General features: G+C 27.6%; 1 protein-coding gene across 1 annotated transcript in view; it reads left to right on the forward strand.

Moving 5' to 3' along the window:
* LOC111634141 (small subunit processome component 20 homolog) overlaps window positions 1-20,534 on the forward strand; it is a 114,862-nt gene that overhangs the window by 83,009 nt on the left and 11,319 nt on the right. Inside the window, exons 19-25 of the mRNA XM_023378849.1 lie at window positions 1,368-1,518; window positions 1,589-1,802; window positions 5,225-5,392; window positions 15,602-15,611; window positions 15,666-15,751; window positions 17,794-17,919; window positions 17,990-18,156. Of these exons, the coding sequence (XP_023234617.1) occupies window positions 1,368-1,518; window positions 1,589-1,802; window positions 5,225-5,392; window positions 15,602-15,611; window positions 15,666-15,751; window positions 17,794-17,919; window positions 17,990-18,156 (922 nt within the window). The remainder of the gene's footprint in view (window positions 1-1,367; window positions 1,519-1,588; window positions 1,803-5,224; window positions 5,393-15,601; window positions 15,612-15,665; window positions 15,752-17,793; window positions 17,920-17,989; window positions 18,157-20,534) is intronic.

The following is a 20,534-nucleotide window of genomic DNA, read 5'->3' on the forward strand; positions in this document are numbered from 1 at the left end:
CAGAATGCAACTTTATTACTAGTATGCATTTCAGTACACAAGACCCTCATCAACTATACATAAAAATATATAGGTATCTGTTGTAGAAACAAATTCACAGAGAAAATTATAATTACAATCTACAATTTAAAACATACCTGTTCAAGATTTATTTCCTCTCACACTGCTGAGTACTATGAGGATTACATTATGAACAGGCCTTCTCTCTTATGCATTGTTGCAGATACCAAATATCTACATATAATCGTTGCACATCATTTATCATTTGTTTCATATTAGCAGGATGTAGGTTTGTGTATGTATATATCATAAAAGAGCTGGAACAAATGATAAATGACATGCAATGATTATATGCAACCTATATTTTTTTATGTACAGCTGATGAGGGTCTTGTGTACTGAAATCATACTAGTAATAAAGTTGCATTCTGATGGTAGAAGTGTCATTTTAATGTTACCAGCAGCAGTGTGATAAGTCTTTGTTATCTCTACTATTGTATTTGAGATATTATTTTGAACAATTTTTTGAGACAAGAAACTCTTTTATGACAATACAAAGTAAACATTTTTTATTTGATATTTAGAAAAATATTTTTATATTATTTTTATTAATTTCATTGCAATAGCATTGTATTAATTTCAAATTACTTTGACAGTCAGCAAAAACTTAATATTTCATATGTTGTTTTGAAAAATACATTTTAGGATGTCTAAGTATACTGTACTTAATAACTAGTTATCATTTTATTGTTGTATTTAATTCAATTGTTTTTATGCTTTTTAATAAAAGTACAGTAGAGCATTGATTATTCGAATCAATTGGGGACTGGGGTTGTTCAGAAAATCAATTTTTTTGGATAACCAATTATGTACAAAAAAATATATTAACCTATCCCATGTTGAAAGTCGTTCAAATCCTGGCGCATCCTTAAGAACTCTCTCAAGATTGTGCCAGTGCTGCCATCTATAACATGCACACCAACAAAAATAATATTGGAGTAGTCCAAGACATAGTCAAAGATTGCAGCACCACAGCACTAGCGGAAATTTAAATTTACCGACTGGAAAGTTTTCGGTTAATTCACATTTTGGTTGATCAACATTCAGATAATCAATGCTCTACTGTATAAATGTTTGAAGTAAACATTGGTATGATGGCAACTGATATTTGGATATGAAATAAAATTTCTGGTTTATTAGCGTTTATACTAAAGTAATAAAAATTATGATAACTTGAATATTGAAAACATGTATATAGATAAGTGAACATTACTAAAAGGTAACTGATGTAATTTGCATTAAACTATATTTATAAAATAGAATAAACATTATATATATTTCATCCTTAAGAAAATTATTTTATTATAGGTTCCTCTATATTATTTGATTGGAATGCTATATATTAATTTCAAATTGTTATGGCAACCAGTAAAAGAACTAATAGCTTCATATGTTGTTTTGGGAAATGCATTTTGGGATGTCTATATACCACACTTAACATCGATTTATAACTTATTTGGTAAGTAAAAATATTTTAAATTTAATTATAATTATTAAATTTTAATTTTACAAAATTTTATTCTATATAGAAGACACAGCAACAGTTTCATTAGGTAATTTATTTGAAGATGATGATGATTTATCTAAATTATTTCACCAAAAGATAATGTCATCAACTTCAGACTTGGAAAATCCAGATCATATGAATCATCGTATTTTACTTTGGCAAGCAATGGAACACTTTATTAATGAAGCAGAATCAAGAAATCGTTATTTAGTTACATTATTGTTTTATTTTATATGGTAAGAATTTTATCTACATATTAAATAATAATTTTCAGAAATTTTGAATTTTTTAAGCATAATTAAATAATCAAACATCATTACTACACCCGATACGTTTAAAGCTATACACCAACCAAAGCCAAATATTATCAACTAGAAACAGCTATAATACTAATAATATCGTTAGCTTATTGGACCAAAGGTCTGGGTAGCATAATTGGCAATGCATCTGCATGGTAAGCAGGAGTTGCGGGTTCAAGTCCTGCTTCGGGCCAATTCTTTTCTTCCAGTAATTCTAAAATTATTTAATTAAATTATAATTGTATTTTTTTTACTACTAGGTGCATTAATAGACACAAGGTATTTTACATCATCTTTATTGTGAATCTTCTATAGGCTGATACACATTTCAGGCAAAGTACTTAGTTAATGCACCTAGTAGTGAAGAAAAAACAAATAAAGGAAGACTTGGTCTTGGAAATACATAACTATAACTAAATTATAATTATTAAATTTATCAAGAGATGGCACCTAACGCCTAACTCTAATGCCAAATTGTCTTTTAAATTATTAGTATTATAGCTGTTTCTAACTCGATATTATTCGGCTTTGGTTGGTGTATACTTTTTTAGTATTATATGATGATAATTATTCATTTACTTAATAATTTTTTCATATTAATAGATTTTAAAATAATTTGCTATTAATGTAATCAGTTAATTACATATTTGTAATAATATATAATTAAGTGATATGACTATGTGTGATGCTATTTGCAGTGAAACTTTTTATTTCAAATTGCTTTCTAAAGTACAGTAGAATTGCTATTTTTAAGTTTTCATAAATTTGAAACTGTCTTAATTTAAATTAAATTTAAGTTCTTTTTAATTGTCTTTAAAACTTTGTTATTAATAAACTTCAATTTTTTAAAATTTTATTTATTGATTTAAACATACTAGATACACTCCATGATGCAGGGAGAGAAAAACAATTTTTTAAAAATATAGAACTCTTGATATTAAGTACAGTCAACATAAAAATTACAAAATTACAATAAAATAACATTAATTAAATTAGATTTAAATTAAATTTGGGAGCATCTGTCAGTATTAATAAAAACAACAAAAATAAAATAATAATAATAATATTTTTTATCTATAAAAAAAAAACAAAATATTAGTAACAAAGCCACCAATTGACATACGCTCACAGACTTCATCAGCAATTTGGAGCAGATGGTCATGCCACCTAAGACAAAAGATCAACAGACTCTATTAAAAAACAAATTACTTTAAATTGAAAAGAAGCATCAGAAAGAACTTTAAGGAAAAATGACCTGGAGAGAACAGTATAACCAAAATCTTTTTTCTTAGCAATTTAAAATGCAAACAGTTAGTCAAAATATGTAAAGCATCAAAAATCTCTTCTTCCACCCAATATGTACATGGTTATCTGAAATAATTATTTAGGAAATTTAATGAATTGCACCTTACCTGTATAAAAAAAATACAAAACAATAAGAGACACATTTTGATTATATAATGAATTATCAAAAAAAGTAACATCCAGTTCTTTATTCCAACTATTATATACACTGTTATTTATTTTTCTATTAATATCAGATAAAAAGTTATCAAAAGATGTTAATAAGGAAGAGAGATCAGTCTATCAGCTCTACATTTCCACTTATAAAATTAATGCCATTGTGAGATTCAATCTACAGGTCAGTTGGTGAGACTTGACACTTGTATGGTGCCCGGATCTCTGATCTGGGCACTGGGCAATGTCACAGGATGGCTAGGAGGGCTATAAGTTGGGTGGGAAGGTCATTGGTAAGTTGATAAGGTGTCCATTCTCCAAGTAATAACTGATATCAACACCAGTTAAACAAAACAATGAATTTAATATGGAACAAAAAGAGGTTAAATACATAGGGGAAGATTACACGCTATAACTACTGAACAACTAATGGATTGAGAGAGAGAGTTTACAAATGGAAGTACAATTCTAAGTACAATAGCTTGTGAAGATAACTTGATGCTTATGGATCCTATTTATACGACATTGGAGAGACGATTGTGGATCTTGGATCTATTCAAGAATTGGTGGTCCATAGGCTATTGGGGAGCTGGTGGGTAGAGCTTCCTCTATGCTTCTAGTATGTCCATCTCTATTATGATGGGTCAGGTCCACTTATGTCTACTGTTGATCTAACCCTTTTTATACACATATAGTGTGGGAGAGTAGTCAGGTGACTTTGATTTAATGTGGTCTAAGTTCGAGATGTGTCATTGCATCGACTGGAGTGGTCTGACTCTTTTACCATATAATGCACCAAATCTGAAGTTCTTAAACGTCACCATTGAGGTATTGGGACTCTTCTTACCTCATAATTTAACCAATTTTGATGTTTCTCTCTCATTAATAACTGTATGTTTAGCTTTTCTCAACACTTAGTCAAAATATTGTTAAAATTGTCAATTTGTACGGTTATTTGATCGTTCTTATCTATTGGATCAAAAGTGACTGGCAATGCCAGGTGGTGGGAAAAGAAAGTGGGTTTTTCCTCTTCTACATTAACTGTGTATTAGTTTAACCAATTAATCTAATTACTACGTTGCCCCCTCCAGAATCTCACACCATGTTCTTTACAACTACTAATGAAAGAACAGATTCAGTCCATGCAATCTTTGCCAAATAAAAATTTCAAGCATCCCTTACTTAAATGAGAGTTTTCAAGGTTATGAATCTTAATAAGCCAATTCCCTAACTTTTTAAAAATTGAAAGATTTATAGGTATGAAAGAACATTCTATCAAACTAAATAGCCCAGTGTACAACAAGATAAGCAAAATATGTTTCTAACAAATTGGATCTCTATTCCATCATCATTTATTAAATGAAAACCCCAGATTTCTAAAGTGTATAACAAAGAGGGCAAAACCACAGTTTTCAATGAGTGTAAGTAATAATTTAAATTTCTCAATTTGGCACTTCCCTAATTGAACAGTTTTATTTGTTATAAATAATAGTCTCATATAAATACTGCATCCAAAATGAACCATTAGTTGAAAAAGTGACTTCTAAATATTTATAATTCAAAGACATCTGAATTGGGAATCCTTTAAACCACCATTTATCTGCCTGTCAAATACTTTTCTGTCATCAAAGTATGCCATGTGTATGTTTCTGTGTTGCTTATGAACTTGCTATCTTAATAAACTAGTATTTTTTTCCAGTCACTTTAAAAAAAAATAAAATACAGGTCGAACTTACAAAAAAGAAAATCATGACAATATCTATCCAAAACAGTGGAGTTACCATAACATAATTGTATTTAAATGGATAAGTTATTTATTGCTAAAATTATGTATAAATAATAATTTAATATTAAATTTAGAAAATAATAAAATATTTACATGTTTTGTATTTTTTATACAGTAATGAATTTCACATTGGATTATCATTTTTTAAAAATCAAGATAATTTTATTAAATTAATGTGTAATGAAGAATTATCTAAGAAAAATTTTTGTTCCCATACAACTGAATATTTTAACAAAAAAGGTGAAGGAGAAAAGAATAAAGTAGCTAATAACAGAATAATAAGGTAAGTTTAAAAATATTGATATTAAATCTAATATAATAGATTGAAATATTCAATTTGTATAATGGTGCAGCAAAATATTGCAGCATCAGTTGCAGCAACTCTAGCAATTTGTAGTCAGTTCTCTACCATTTTCAACAGCAAGCTACTGACTACAATTTGTTTAGACTGACTAAATTGTTTAGCAATTTCAGTTATGTTTTCCATATTATAAAATATTGTGCTGTATAATTGCATTAATGTACAATTTGTTCATGACTTAAATGAACAATTCAGTTTGAATTTGAGAGAAATATAAAAAGTAAATAGTTGTTAGAATTTTCTCTGAAGGATTATTTCATATAAAGCTTAATTTGTTTTTATATGAGTTTTAATGTAATGTTAAACTATTATCATTTGTATCTTCTTGTTAATTAATTACATAAAGATAATATGGAATGAATGAAGATCAGAAGAATGGTGGTGGTGGTCGTCATTGTGTCAATTTTAAAAATTAGTTTTAATCAATTAACATTTTATACTACAAATGATTATAAATTTAGAAATAATGAAATAATATGGCAGATTAATTATTGGACCATAACTTTGCTAATGAACTATATTACATAACTTGGACTAAATTTAGACAGTTGGAATAATATCTTCAGTGACAGATTCAAGGGAAGAGCTATAGAGGCTTAAGTTTTCCCATTGACACAAAAAACATTAAAATTTATTTGTTTGAACTTCAAAATGTTGTTTTTAAAAACATTTATGATGATAAATAAGATTTATCAGAATATCTTTAATACAGTTATGCATGTGCTAATCCCATAAAATCTGGTGGAAACAGGTTGAAAAGTAAAACTTGATAAAAACATCTAAATAAAGAAAAGTGTTGAAAATTGTGGCAAAAGAATACTAGAATCAGATTTGACAATAAAACTCAACATATAAATAAAGTGCACATTACACAGACCACAACTACATGAAGTTTTAGATGAAGCTATGTCACCATGATAATAAATCATGAAAACATCATAGAAAAAGACTTCAGGCTTTACTTTGTTTTTTAAAGTTTCTTCACTAATATTGCTCAAAGGTGCTCTAATGTTCAGCAAAATTATTGTAGATGCAACAACTTTAAGGCACAAAGTAAAGCTCAAAGCCTTTTTCTGCAGTGATGCATGCTTTCATGATTTATTGTCATGGTGACATTGCTTAATCCAAAACTTCCTGTAGTTGTACTGTACAAGTAGTCTGTGTAATGTGCACTTTATTCACATGTTGAGTCCTACTGTCAAATCTGGTTCCACTATTTTTATGCCAAACTTTCAAAAGTTTTCTTTATGTAGATGTTTTCTCTAAGCTTTACTTTTCAACTTGGTTCCACCAGTTTTTTTTTTTAATGGGATTTCAGGTATTTTTCCAACTTCATAATAGAATAGTTTTCTGATAATTTTATATTCACATGGCAGTCATGTGATAGCTTATAGTAAGTCATGCTACATGTTAAATGATTGACCAATAATATGCAAAAACTTAAAAAATGGGATATTATTTTATAAATACTCTATTGTTAAATCATTAGACTTGCATTAATTAATGGATCAAAAGTAGTCACAAGATGTGAAGTCATGTGATAATCTTTTGAGATCACATAATATTTCTATTTTCACATGACAGTCTGCACTGTCATGTCATATGATATCTGATTGACTAATAATATGTTAAAATTTAAAAGATGGCTATTATTTTATAAATACTTAATGTTTTTAAATAAAACCTTCAAAAGGATAAACAGGAGGTGGTCATTTCTCAAATAAGCTATTAAATAAATGCATACCCCTTAGATTGTTTGGTAGCTTGCTGTCACTATTCCTTCTTGTTGTAAATCTAGGCAACAAAATGCTGATTGTGTAAGTCCAAAACAATCCAATGAATTCAAAATTTAAGATGTCCATAGTATTCATCATGGACACTAAGTATTTTAAATTTTATCCAAATTGGTGTATTGGTCATGGAGATATTAACAATTAAAGTTGGCACTTTAACATTACATGTGTGGCTGAGCTTTATGTGATAAAACATACTTATTAATTATTTAAATATTTTAAATTTTTAGTTAACCTTTATCCCAGCACAGTGTTTTTTTTTGTGTGTGTAACTAATTGATTTCATACCTTCTTTATGTCTCCCAGCAATACTTTATTAAAAACAAATGTTTTCAGTATAGTTTATGGGCCTGCTTCAGGTTCTACACATTCAAATTGAATAGTATACTGAGTGTTCTGAAATTGGAATGTTCTGACCTTTAAACTGACTTTTTTTAAAAAGACAGTTTTTAAAAAAATCAAATGATCTAATGCATTCAATTAAAAAATAACAACATAAACAAATAAATAAATAAAAATAAAGAACATAAAAAAAATGAATTTTTTTATTCATATTCTTCATAACAAAATTGGTAACACATAGGAGCATCTACTATTGTTGCTCTGATGGAAATTGAGTCTAAACATTGCCGGGACTGGAAGGGACTAGTTTTTTCTTAATGCTGTGCACTGAAACCAGTTTTTTTACTGAATGATCTCTGCATGCATTGATGCACTTCATTCATTTACTGAACTCATTTCTTGACAGCTTTTTTGGAGCAGACTTACTTCTTTGCTTCACATCCAATTACTTTTTTTTACTCATGCCTGCAATGTACCATTTAATTTCTATCAATATGAGTTGCTCCACTTAACAGATCAGTAATTTGTGCCAAATTATGATTAATTAATTGGTCTGGAGATGAGAATCAGACTGAGGCCCAGCATAATTGCAATATTGGCAATTATAGTAATTATAGCAATATAGCATAATTGGCAATAGTATCTGCATAGTAAGCAGAAGTTGCAGTTCAGTTCCTCTTTGAATCAGTTTTTTCCAGATTAGTCTAAATTAATTTTTTATTTCTTATTATTAAATTTCATACAACATGATGGTCTAACTGCCAATTTTTTTTATTCAAATTACATAATATTTATAAAGTTTATTAGCCATGTTCTATCCTAATAATTTATTTCACTATTATTTTGCTTATTAATTTAAGCTTGATTTTCTGAATGTTTAGAAATGTATTGAACCTACATAAACCTGGAAGAAATGAAATATTTAAAAAAACAAACAGAAATAATACATTAAAAATACATTGAAGAAGTTAAATTTGTATTTTCTTAGCATAAGGTTGCCGTTGAGAACAAATCACACAGGGCTGTTTTCAACAGCAATCTTATGCTAAGAAAATACATCTACTAAAGAGAACAGCAAGCAACCGAGACCTAAAATTAAATTTGTTTTCACATCTCCATCATTTACATTCACCAGAACAATCAGTCTTCCTTTAATAAGGAATACTGTTGCTAAGGAATTATTGCTGGACTTATTAAAGGATACTTTCTTTCATAAGTCCAATAATAATATATTCAAAGTTACTTTAATGAATATTAAATTTAATGAAAAGATCATAAAATATCCAAATACTTTCAAACTATCATTTATCATCAGGGATGCTTAAAAGAAAAATTATATGAGATATTTTCCATGAACATCCCTTGATGATGATCACTATTGTTCAAGGGCTTAGACATTTTCTAATTTTTTAAAATGAATTTGCATTTACTTTCAGTTCGGAAGAACTAGCATTACATTCTCAACAAAAAAAACACCTTTAAAAATTCAACAATGAAATTTACTAAATAATAATGTTTTCGATCAGTTTAACTGATCTTCTTCAGTTATGATAAAATAGAATAGGTTTATTTATTTATTTTAGAATTCTTGTTATCATTTATTTTTAAATTTTGTATTCACATTTTATTTTCACATTCTATTTTATCATAACTGCAGAAGATCAGTTAAATATAAATATCAACAACTCATAGCCCGAGTAGTAAATACATCACCAAACGATCACCTAAATATCGGGCTATAATACGGCTAATTAAATGATTGGAATATAGTAATTTGACACTNATTTAATTATTAATTTACTTAAGAGATGGCACCTAACGTCTACCTCTAGTGTCAAATTACTTTATTCCAATCATTTAATTAGCCGTATTATAGCCCGATATTTAGGCGATCGTTTGGTGATGTAAGATCAGTTAAACTGATCAAAAACATTATTATTTAGTAAATTTTATTGCTGAATTTTTAAAGATATGTTTTTTTGTTGTAATTTATCCAGTTGATACAAAATATATGGATATTATATTCTCACAAGCTGAGATGCATTCTATTCTGGTACAGCATACTCACACATTTACCTGCTGATTCGGCTTTTCTTACAATATTGCCATGTTTGCATCTTCAGTTATGACAATATACACTCTCTGAAAAATAAACCTTTAGCATTTAAAGCAACAATTAGTGATCTTAGGGAATGTGGTGGTAACTATTAAAAACTTTCCATTTTGCTTATAAAAAGTGCACTGCTTTTGCATGAATTTTTATATCAATGGAAACTAAATCTCAGACAACTTTGTACAGCAGCTTAAACATTAATAAACTAATGTTTCAATCCTATTCAATAACCATTTCAGCTTTATAAAACTTGAGAATGATCATTGAATGTGATCGAAAACATTACTTCATTAATGTTTTGTCTGAGATTTAGTATTCTCTGAAGCAGGTATTTAGTGAATTTTTATATTTTTGATACCATAGATCAGGGGTGGTCAACATGTAGACCACGGTCAACCGCAAAGGTTATGAAAGTAGCCCGTGAAGCTAAAGTTGAACAATTTGATTTCACTTAAATTAATGTTTAAAAATCTTAATTTGATAATTTATTCTTACAACAATAGACTGACTGTGCAACGTACCCATACTGTTTGTATTTATCCCGATGAACAATGCAAATGAATGTTAACGCATGCGCATATAAAAATCCTAAAATTGTTTGCCCATATTCATAGTTGCCCGCAGACTATATTTTTACCAAAAAAGTAGCCCTTAAGGGATAAAAGTTTGGCCACACTTGCCATAGATAATTCAATCTTTATGGTTTCTTGCAGATCTGCAGTAAAGTGATACTTTAATTTAAAAAATAAACATATTTTTATAAGATTTTTGGATGATGTAATATCTATTGTTGCTACTATATACTGTAAATGTTCATTAATTAGCTCACTATTTTGTGGAATTGTAATTCATAATTATGCAAAATATTTTGGAGTTTCTCTATTGACTTTAAATCATTAAAAAAATAATTTTAAATTTTTGTCATACTTTCTAAGATCTAATTTTTCCAATATTTTTACATATTTTTAATGTAGATTTCTTACATTGTAGTTGTGTTGTGTTGTTTGAACAGTTATTGTGCTCAAGTCTCCACTTAAAGGAAATTGTTAATAAACAACAACAGCATTTCTTAAAGTATAGAACTTACAAGTCTAGGTTATTTCCTTTCAAAACTTGGAGGCATTAGAATTCTTACATATTACCAGCTCAAAAAAATAAAAACTTTATTATTTTTTTAACAAATTGGGATTTATTTTTCAAGTTTATTTACTATCAGTTGTGTGTATATGATTCAAGAGGTTATATCTAATTCAAAATTTACTAACATTAATATATAAATTAATGTCTTCATTATATGGCGTTTTTTTATTTCTGTACAATGTTAAATTATATAATCAAATAGAATTACTGTTCATAGAATAAGTGAAATGATAAACAATAATCAATATTCATTCATTATTCTCAGATTTTGAGGTTCTGAGAGTAATAAAAACATTAAAAAGTACTTTGAATATTTGCAAAGGCAGATTATAAAAGTAACAAGTAATTACTAATCACACACAGTAAATGGCTTATAAAGAGTTACCAGAGTCTTCAGAAATTCTTATACTACTAAACATTTAATATTAAAAAAAAAAAAAAAATAGAATCTAGAAGTAAGTGCATTTATGATTTTTTTAATGTACAGTAATCATTATCAAAATAAGGATTAAAAATGTAAGTTTTTCNAATATTTGAGTATTTTTTCCAACATGGAACGCATTATCGTATTTTACATTAATTTATATGGGAAAAATTGTTTTGCTTAACGAGTGTTCTGCATTATGAGTAAGATTCTAGAATGAATTATGCTCATTAAGCAAGGTTTGACTGTAATATTTTCTAATCTAATAAACAAACTATCATATAATTTTAATATTTTATCTTCCTTACTGTATGCACTATGTAAATGGATATATTTTTAGAAATACAGTTGACCTGCTTTAAAACTAACACCAATAAAGTGAGTTGCCCTGGCAAAATACCATTGTCACAATGTTAATTTTCACATGATAAACTAAACAAAAACTTTACCAGAGTTTCTCAAATCAAACTGTAAATTACCTTTACAACCCAAAGAAATAACTACAGTCAAACCTGTGGTTTTGAACTTAATTTGTTCCTAAAAGTTCTTCTAAATCTAAAACAAATTTTCCTGTAAGAAATAATATAAAATGAATTAATCCATTCCCTACCCCAAAACAAAACATTTTTTTATATTTTTAGCTGTATTTCATGCATAAAAATACCTATAAAGGCAATATATTATTTCATCTGTATCTATTCTATATCTATATATTTATTCTATGTATATTAAAAGCAAAATATTCTGTCACTGCCAACCAAAACCAAAACTAACACTTTACAAAGAAGGGCTATAAATAGAGACTTAACTCTGACTGCCAAAATGAAATATAACCAAATCAATCAAAATGGGCAGCAAGTACTTTATCCACACTTTCCAAAATATTATGTTTCAATTGATTCAATTTTAATTTTAGTTTCAGTTTCAGTGTAAAATATATATATATTAAAAGCAAAATGTTTGTCACTGCCAACCAAAACCAAAACTAGCACTTTACAAAGAATTGCTATAAATAGAAACTCAGCTCCAACTGCCTGGATGAAATATAATCAAATCAATCAACATGGACAACAAGTACTTTATCCTTACTTTACAAATTATTATGTTTCAATTGATTTGATTTCAATTTTAATTAATTTTAGTTTCAGTTTCAGTGTAAAGGCCAGAGTTTTATTTCATTGATTTTAGTTTTAATTAACTGGCTACCTAGTATTAATATTATATTAATAAATTGTCATTTAAGTTTACTTAAACGTATTTAAACATGAATTCTGGGATGCCATTTATATTATGTGAATGTCAATTAATGCAGTTTTTATGAATTAATCTCATTTTGATTCAACTGTCATTCCAACCAAAAAAAGAGAAACAGTATCTTTCTCACATGTGCATTGAAACGCAGTTTAAATAGCAACATCATTGATAATTCGCATCATGGCATCTAATGATGTGAGGCAATCTCCGCAACACTAACGTCTGAATTGGTAATCTCATTGTTGATTGGTCAGGCCATCAACTTAACGTAGGAAGTATAGGAAGTTTATCATTTATGGTTGACTCTGCTGAATAACTTGTTTGGCAACCAAGTTATTGTACAGGAATCAGGGCAAAAATGAGTTCAAAATTTTGTTCATAAACCAAAGGCATTTGAATTGCTATTTGAAAAACAAGGCATTTGAAACACAAGGTTTGACTGTAAATGGAATTCATCAGGAAAGAAAAGAATTTAAAAAAATAGCAAATTTCCAAAAAAATTTTAAGTGAAAATAAATCTATGGTTGGGTGAAATAAGACACTAGTGTGTGATGACAGTAATGATATATATTTTCATTCTAGGAGAATAAAGTGTTATTGAAATACAGTAATATTAGTTTCACAGATAATGTATTTAAAACTTATGATTGATTTTGTTATTTATCTACAGCATTTTTATTTTGTTTATTTTTATCTTCGAACAAGCATTTTTTTGAAATTGTAATTAATTTAGCTTTAAACTATAACATTTCATATTGTTTTAATTCAATAAAATTAGTTTGAAGTAATCCAATGCAATTAAAATGGAAAGCTTTCTGAAAATACATTAAATTAATGATTTATTTTTTAGTTGCAAATTATTGGAACATAGAAAACAAATTAACTGATTACAATTTATATCCTATCTTTAAGTCTAATAGACAAACTATGTAAAATTAGGAAAAATTTATGATGAAAAATAATCATAAATAAACAATACTGTAGGAAAAACACATTTAAAAACATACACAATGATACTCAAGAGATGATAATATAAGTTTGATTTATTATGTAGCATTTAAGAATGCAGATTACACTGTATTAATTACTAGTAGTTAGTCAAAATATAGCCATAAATAATCTCACATTTAATAATTTCGTTAAATAGCATATTCAGATTGGTTGTTTATTTACATTCTCTTATATCCAAAATTTATTTTTGACATAAAATATTTGTATTTTTGTTATAATTACATATTTCCAACAACAATCCTTATGGCTTAATACTCTGCCTTGAGCAACAGAGTGATTACAAGGTGCATTTCCATGATGTTCTTATTACTAAATGTAATGGTTTTTTTTTTACTACATTTACCATAAAATTTCTTACAAGCCATTATTTATTCCTCCATCTTTGCATGACTTATTTTCTTAAAAGCTAGCTGCCTTCAAGGCCCTTGTTAAAAGAGCATACAACCACTGTTCCAACTCACAACTGAGACCAGGAGTAAGGTTGTATTGTCTGTATAGCCACTGTCCATAGTTACCAGCCAAAGTTTATTAATAACTTATACATTGTTATCACATACAAATGAATTCCATCAGTCCTAAAAGGTCTATCATCATGACAGCACCGTAACTAGCCTTTTATGCGTCTGGTGCAAGCTTCTGTAACTATGACCCAAAACTTGGTCCAGATCATTTCTGCACCCTGTGCCTGGGCACTGCTGGCACTGCCCTAGTTACGGCACTGCATCATGGTAGACTCTGTAGGATTATCATGTATAACAAAGTTTTGTATGGTGTCTACAAGGTAATAGCAGATTTCTCCAACTTTAGAATTGCATACAGAAGGAGCCTATCTGCCTTTTCATTACTCAGGAAAGATAGGGATTCCACTGATAAGATGACTCTGCCTAGGATCTACTCAGTTCCTTTATGAGACAACAGAGTGAATCATCAGTACAAATATGTCAAAGTGATATATAGATCATTGAGCATTAGATCAAGAAACATGAAGACACTATTCAGAAACATTTATGTACACTAGCCTTGGCAGCCTTTGCTTGTGACTCTGATGTTAATGTGTTTTTTGACAGAATGCATTTACTGCATCATGCCTCAGATCCAACAAATCTTAATTAATTGGAAATTCCAGAAATTTATAAAGCTATCAAGAAAGGGACCACAATTAACTTTAAGGATTCTGCAATAGTGTCACATTGTTGGAGGGCATTATTTGAAGTTTTATACTGTTCTTTTTCAGTTTTTGCTAAGTTTGTTTTTTACTCATAACATGTGTATAACTCATTGTATTTATTTACTTGTTTTGTATTTGTTGTTATTATTTTTTTTTATTTTAATTTTATTCAATATATTTGTATGTTATGCTCTTGCAAATGTGATTTGCTATGTAAATTTATTGAATACTTATTATTTTAAAATTTTCTTTCTGTTTGATTTATTATGTTCCATTGTAGAACCTGAAGATGGCCATTAATTTTGGTCAAAAATGTTCATTCCATTAATAAATGTACCTTTTTACTGGATTTTATGGTTTTTTGAGTTAATATTACACATTTCCGTATCATCTGGAAAAATTTTAGAATTTTAGATATTTTTAATAAATAAATCATAATTTCATAAATTTTAGGCCTCATATTATTATCAATATTAAAATGCTTACTTCAGCCATTGAAATGTTTTTAATTCAAAAAAGAAAAGGAGTGTAAAAAACAATGGTTTTTTTTATATTCATGATATTTGTTTGGGAAGCTGAAACTGTTTTAAAATGTTTATTCTTTTTAAATTAAATATTTAGTTACCTGAAATAAGCATTTTAGTATTGATAAATTCATATCTTCTATTATCAGGACTTATTCCATATACCTGTATATGGAATAAAATAAAAATTGTTTTCTGTTAAACTTTGTAGCATTATCTGTAAAGCCAGTATAATAAGTCCTGATAATAGAAGATATGAATTTATAGTCGAAAATTTACATTTTAGTATGAAAAAATTATAATTTACTAAACATTGATATAAAATTGTATTTATTTGTTTAGTTATGCATTGTTTCATTTAGTGGTTGCATTGTAATTTTTTATGATGTATTCTTCATATTTGTTATTTTACTTCATTAATTACAGTTACTAAGTTTTCGTGATCCAGAAATTCAAAAATTAGCCTTTGATTGTCTAATAACATTTGGTCACAAATCTCTGAAACCATACAGGTGAGAGTTTTTATATTAATTATTTTTTTTATTTCTGTATAGAAAAAATGTTAAGTATGGGTCAAGACTTAATTCTAAAGTGATTATCTAAGACTAATTTTAATATTAATTGATGTATTACAGTTATAGTTTTATTTATTATTCATTATAAACATTATATGAATTACATGTTTATTTTCAGCAATTTTAAATCATGTAAATCTGTGAAATGCTTATATTAAGTATGGAATAAAAGTATTGGAGTAAAACAATACTTACAAAATTTAAATACTTACAAGTGCTACAAACATAGTTGTTGTTAGATAACACTTCATCTACTGTGAATGAAGGAATTGTTCTTGGTTGATTTCAATTTTTCATTTTTTTTAAAATCAGTTTCATGATTTAGGTAGGGAGACAATCTTTTTTATTGATTACATTAGTATATAACTTGTATCTGTAGATTTGAACCTTTGTGCTGATTTGACATTATCACCCAGGCAAAGCTTTTCTATAGGCTTGATATGGTCTCATTAAATTTTGATATGACAGTCTCCAAGCTATTTGTACTAAATTAGTTTGTCATTTTCTCAAGTAAATTACACTCTTAGGTATTCCTAACTTGAGCATACAGTGGTACCTCAGGATATGAACGCCCCAGCATATGAAATTTTCAGGATACAACATGAAATTCAAACATATTTTTGCTCCACGATACGAACAAAAACTCACCATACAACGTTACATTAGTTCACAGTGCCATTTTTTATTCACTTCTGTTCATAGGTCTCAGTCTGCATGTTTGCTTCGTCGTGGAAGGATCTCGCCCGATAAAGGAAATCTTGAGGTATTATCAGAAAGTGACTGATTTTATTGAAAAGAAACATCCCAAAAAGGTTCACACTGGCCATATTGCTGCTCAGAGTAATGACATTTGCCTAAGTCATTTAGAAACATTTTAAAAAGTAGGCAAAGCCAAACCTCTTAGGATAGATATTTTACCAAGCGACCTCTGTCCAGTGAAAGTGCTGGTGGAAGTGAAGGAAAGAAAGCAAAAAGCAGTGAATAAAACTTTTAAAAATATATATATATATATAAAACAACACTAATTTTTTTATCTTTTCTAAGTTATTTTTAAGTTATTGTTATATTATGTTATGTAAGTTAAGTTTTAGTATCATTTCCCTTCTCCCTCTCTGGTAAAGTGCAAATAAAACTACATTTTTTTTTCATTTATTATTCTATTATGGTTATTTATACATTTACAACTACAAAATGCATTTTTCAGTGTTTTCCTTACTATAGTTTTTCTTTTTCTTTTTTTTTAATATACTACTTAGCTTTAATTTGAGTGTGTTTTTCGTGTTGGAACAAATTATTTGGTTTTACATGTAATCATATGGGGAAAAATGATTCACCTTATGATATTTTCATGATACGATCTCAGTTTCGGAATGGATTAATTTCGTATCCTGAGGGTACCACTGTAATATGCATGCTCTTTTAATTAAGGATACAAATACTGCTATTTTATAATTCCATGATTTACATAAACATGTAAAAATATAGATAGGAACAAATAAGTCTTTTCTAAAGGTCATGATTTCAAGATCATCTATCCTTTTTGAATTTGAATGTCCAGAATGTGGACCATATGATAAGTTTTGATTTTTATTAAGTAGGAGATCTAAATCTGCAGCAGAGAGTGTCTTTATAAATAGGCTTGGGTTTCCTTGATCTTTCCAAATTACATGGGTGTTGTCTATAAATCATTTACAAAAGCAGATAGCACTCTGAAGTCTTTGCAGTGTGCTTGCTTCAACCTTAGGGACCAAAATTTCAGTTATTAGGCTAGCTAGGAATAAGTCCATAGGAACTCATCCCTAGGCTTGTGTGAATTCAAATTGTATAAAAAATAAACTCACTGTATTCCAATAACGCACAGTGTGTTAAGAGTTCAAATTATAATTTTGAAATTTGGTATACATTATACATATTATACTATTACATATTAATTATGAGATTAATTAATATTTATTTCATATTTACAAAATGTTTTTCAGTGAAAATTTTTATCGTCTTTTGGATAATAAGACATTTAAAACTGAAACAGTGTTGTTTAATTTGGAAGGTGAAAATGGAATAATTCAGGAAGAACATAGAGTGGATGTTTTACCTGTTTTAATGAGGTAAATATTATTTTGTAATTTATATTTTAATAATTTATAATATTGTTGATAATACTTTTTTTTGTTTTAGAATATTGTATGGGAAAATGTTATGCAAAACTGGCAACAGTACAAGTGGTAAGAATCATGCACAGACAAGACGGAATTTGGTTTTGAGATTTTTGGCTGGTTGTAAAGAAGATGAAATACAGATTTTTATTGATATAGCTTTCTTTCGATTTAAACATTTACTGAATGGTAAGAAAAAATTTTTATATTTTTTTAAATAAAATTTTCAAGTTTCTTTTATTATCAATGTCATTAATTTACATAAAAAAGTTTTTGCCAAGAATGTATAACAGAATGAACATTGTTTATGTTTTATATATTTTGATATAAATTTTTGCTACTTTTGAAAGATTTTCAAAAAGTCACAGTTAGTCATACTTGTAACATTTTCACTTGCTATTGCATCACAAGTAAGCTCCATTTTAAAAAGCAAAATCCAAAGCAAACTTGAAAGTTGTTAGAAAAGGAAGATCTAATTGATTAATTTATGCAAATTTTCATAACTTCAGTTCTCTCTCTCTCTCTCTCTCTCTCTCACACACACACACACACACACACAATATTCACAAAACAAAATTTTTCAGAAGCCAGGCTAAAACAAAATATGACAAGCCTCTCTTAATGATCATCTGTAGTCATGAATGCTATTTTATGAATATCTTTAGGATATATGGATACATACCAAAATCCTGAGGTGACAAGTAAATTTCTTAATTATTTTGCTCTCTATAATTTATTGAAAATCTTTTCAATTCTGGGGAAAGGTTGATTGTTGGGTATGGAAACTGTGTTGAATTTTGTGATGATCTATACAAAATCTCAATTTTTTTCTTTCTTCATTCTTATTTACCAATGTAACTGGGAACAAATATGTTAACACTGATTTTCAAATTAATTCTTTATCTAAAAATTAAGGATGCACTGATTAATCAGTAAGTAAAAATAGCTGATACCTGATTAATCGGTATTGGCTATTTTTCCTATTAATCAGTTTTGATAATCATTCAATTTTTCATTTGAATATTTTTGTTAGAATGTTACATATAAAGGCTAGTAATAAATAATAGATTTCTGTTATATATTTATTATTTACTACATGAGAAACTGAATATTAAAAAAAAAACTTTTCAATTCAAATTATTTCTTTTATCAATATATATTATAAGGTATAATATAACCTATTCAAAACTATTTTTTTATTTAAAACTTAAACTTCAAACATATAAAACAAATAAAAATTTAATATTCAAATTGTAAAACCCTTAAATTGTAATGCAAAACATGAGAATTTCATCATTTTCAGGGCATAGCCTATTTCTTGCCAGCTCATAAATGTTACCTCTAATGCTGAAAATTCTTTCACTTTTAATGGATGATGGTGGGGCACTTAAATATTTCATAGCTATTTTGCTCAAATTAGGAAAAAGTTTTTTTTGAATTTCACCACAAAAATGGGTTACTATGTCTTTGTATTGAATTTTTTGTAGTTGCTGCCCAAATATCAGCAGTTAAAGAAATATATTTTCCATCATCAATTGCTTTCTGAATTTTTGACTGAACTTTTTGAAATATATCAGGGATGATATTTTCAGAAAAATATTTTCTGCTGGAAATATTTTAATTAGGAATGATTTTTGTTAGTAATCTTTGAAATGTTAAATCAGATACAACAGAGTATGGCTATATATCTACACTTATCATTTCTCCAATCAAATAATGAACTTCTTTGGACCATTGATCATTTATATCCCACAATTTTTCTTCTCTATTAATTGAGTTAAAGTAGCTTGTCTTTGGATATGCATTTCTGTTGTTACTGATGAACATCTAGCTTTTTTGGTTTTGGAACTTCTCTTTTCATCTTTCCAGTTTCTTTTAAAAAGTTTTTATGATGACATTTTTTGAGATAATTTATTGTGTTTGTGGTGTTAAAAGCTTTAGCATTTTTTTCACCTCTACAGAAGCCTGGCACTTGCACCTGGAAAACTTCTTGTTTTTATCTTTCTTAAAAAATTTACAAGTGATACTGGAAGACATAAAGGGTTTGGATTTGGCTAATAATTGAAATTAAGAAGTTTTTTCAAAATAATAATTTATTATTTTAATCTAATACATGAATCTGAAAAAGAAAAAAATAGCTTTGTATTAAAAATTATTTTTATAACAAACTGTTATAAAATTAGTTTTATTGTATGAAATTTTATATTTTTATTAAGAATACATAATTTCATGTGATAATAATCATAATATTATTTAACTATTAACACAATAAATTATTAATATTAATCAGCCAATAATACGTGACTGATTAATTGGTAATCTGCCATTTTGCTTATTGGTGCATCTTTACTAAAAATACAAAATATATAAGAACAGGTTAATTTTATCTGTTCTTTAATACACTTTTGGTCTGTTAATGAATGCCTACAAGACCTTAAATTAATAGGCATGATTTATTAAATTAATTTTTCATTATTCTATATTTATTTGCAATATATCATATTTATCTTTAATAAATACTTTACTAAATTCAGACAGAAGAATATCTACCTTTCTCTCTCTTTTTT

This window comes from Centruroides sculpturatus, unplaced genomic scaffold (assembly GCF_000671375.1).
Source record: "Centruroides sculpturatus isolate CEXI.00-Female unplaced genomic scaffold, Cexi_2.0 scaffold649, whole genome shotgun sequence".
Lineage (NCBI taxonomy): Eukaryota > Metazoa > Arthropoda > Arachnida > Scorpiones > Buthidae > Centruroides > Centruroides sculpturatus.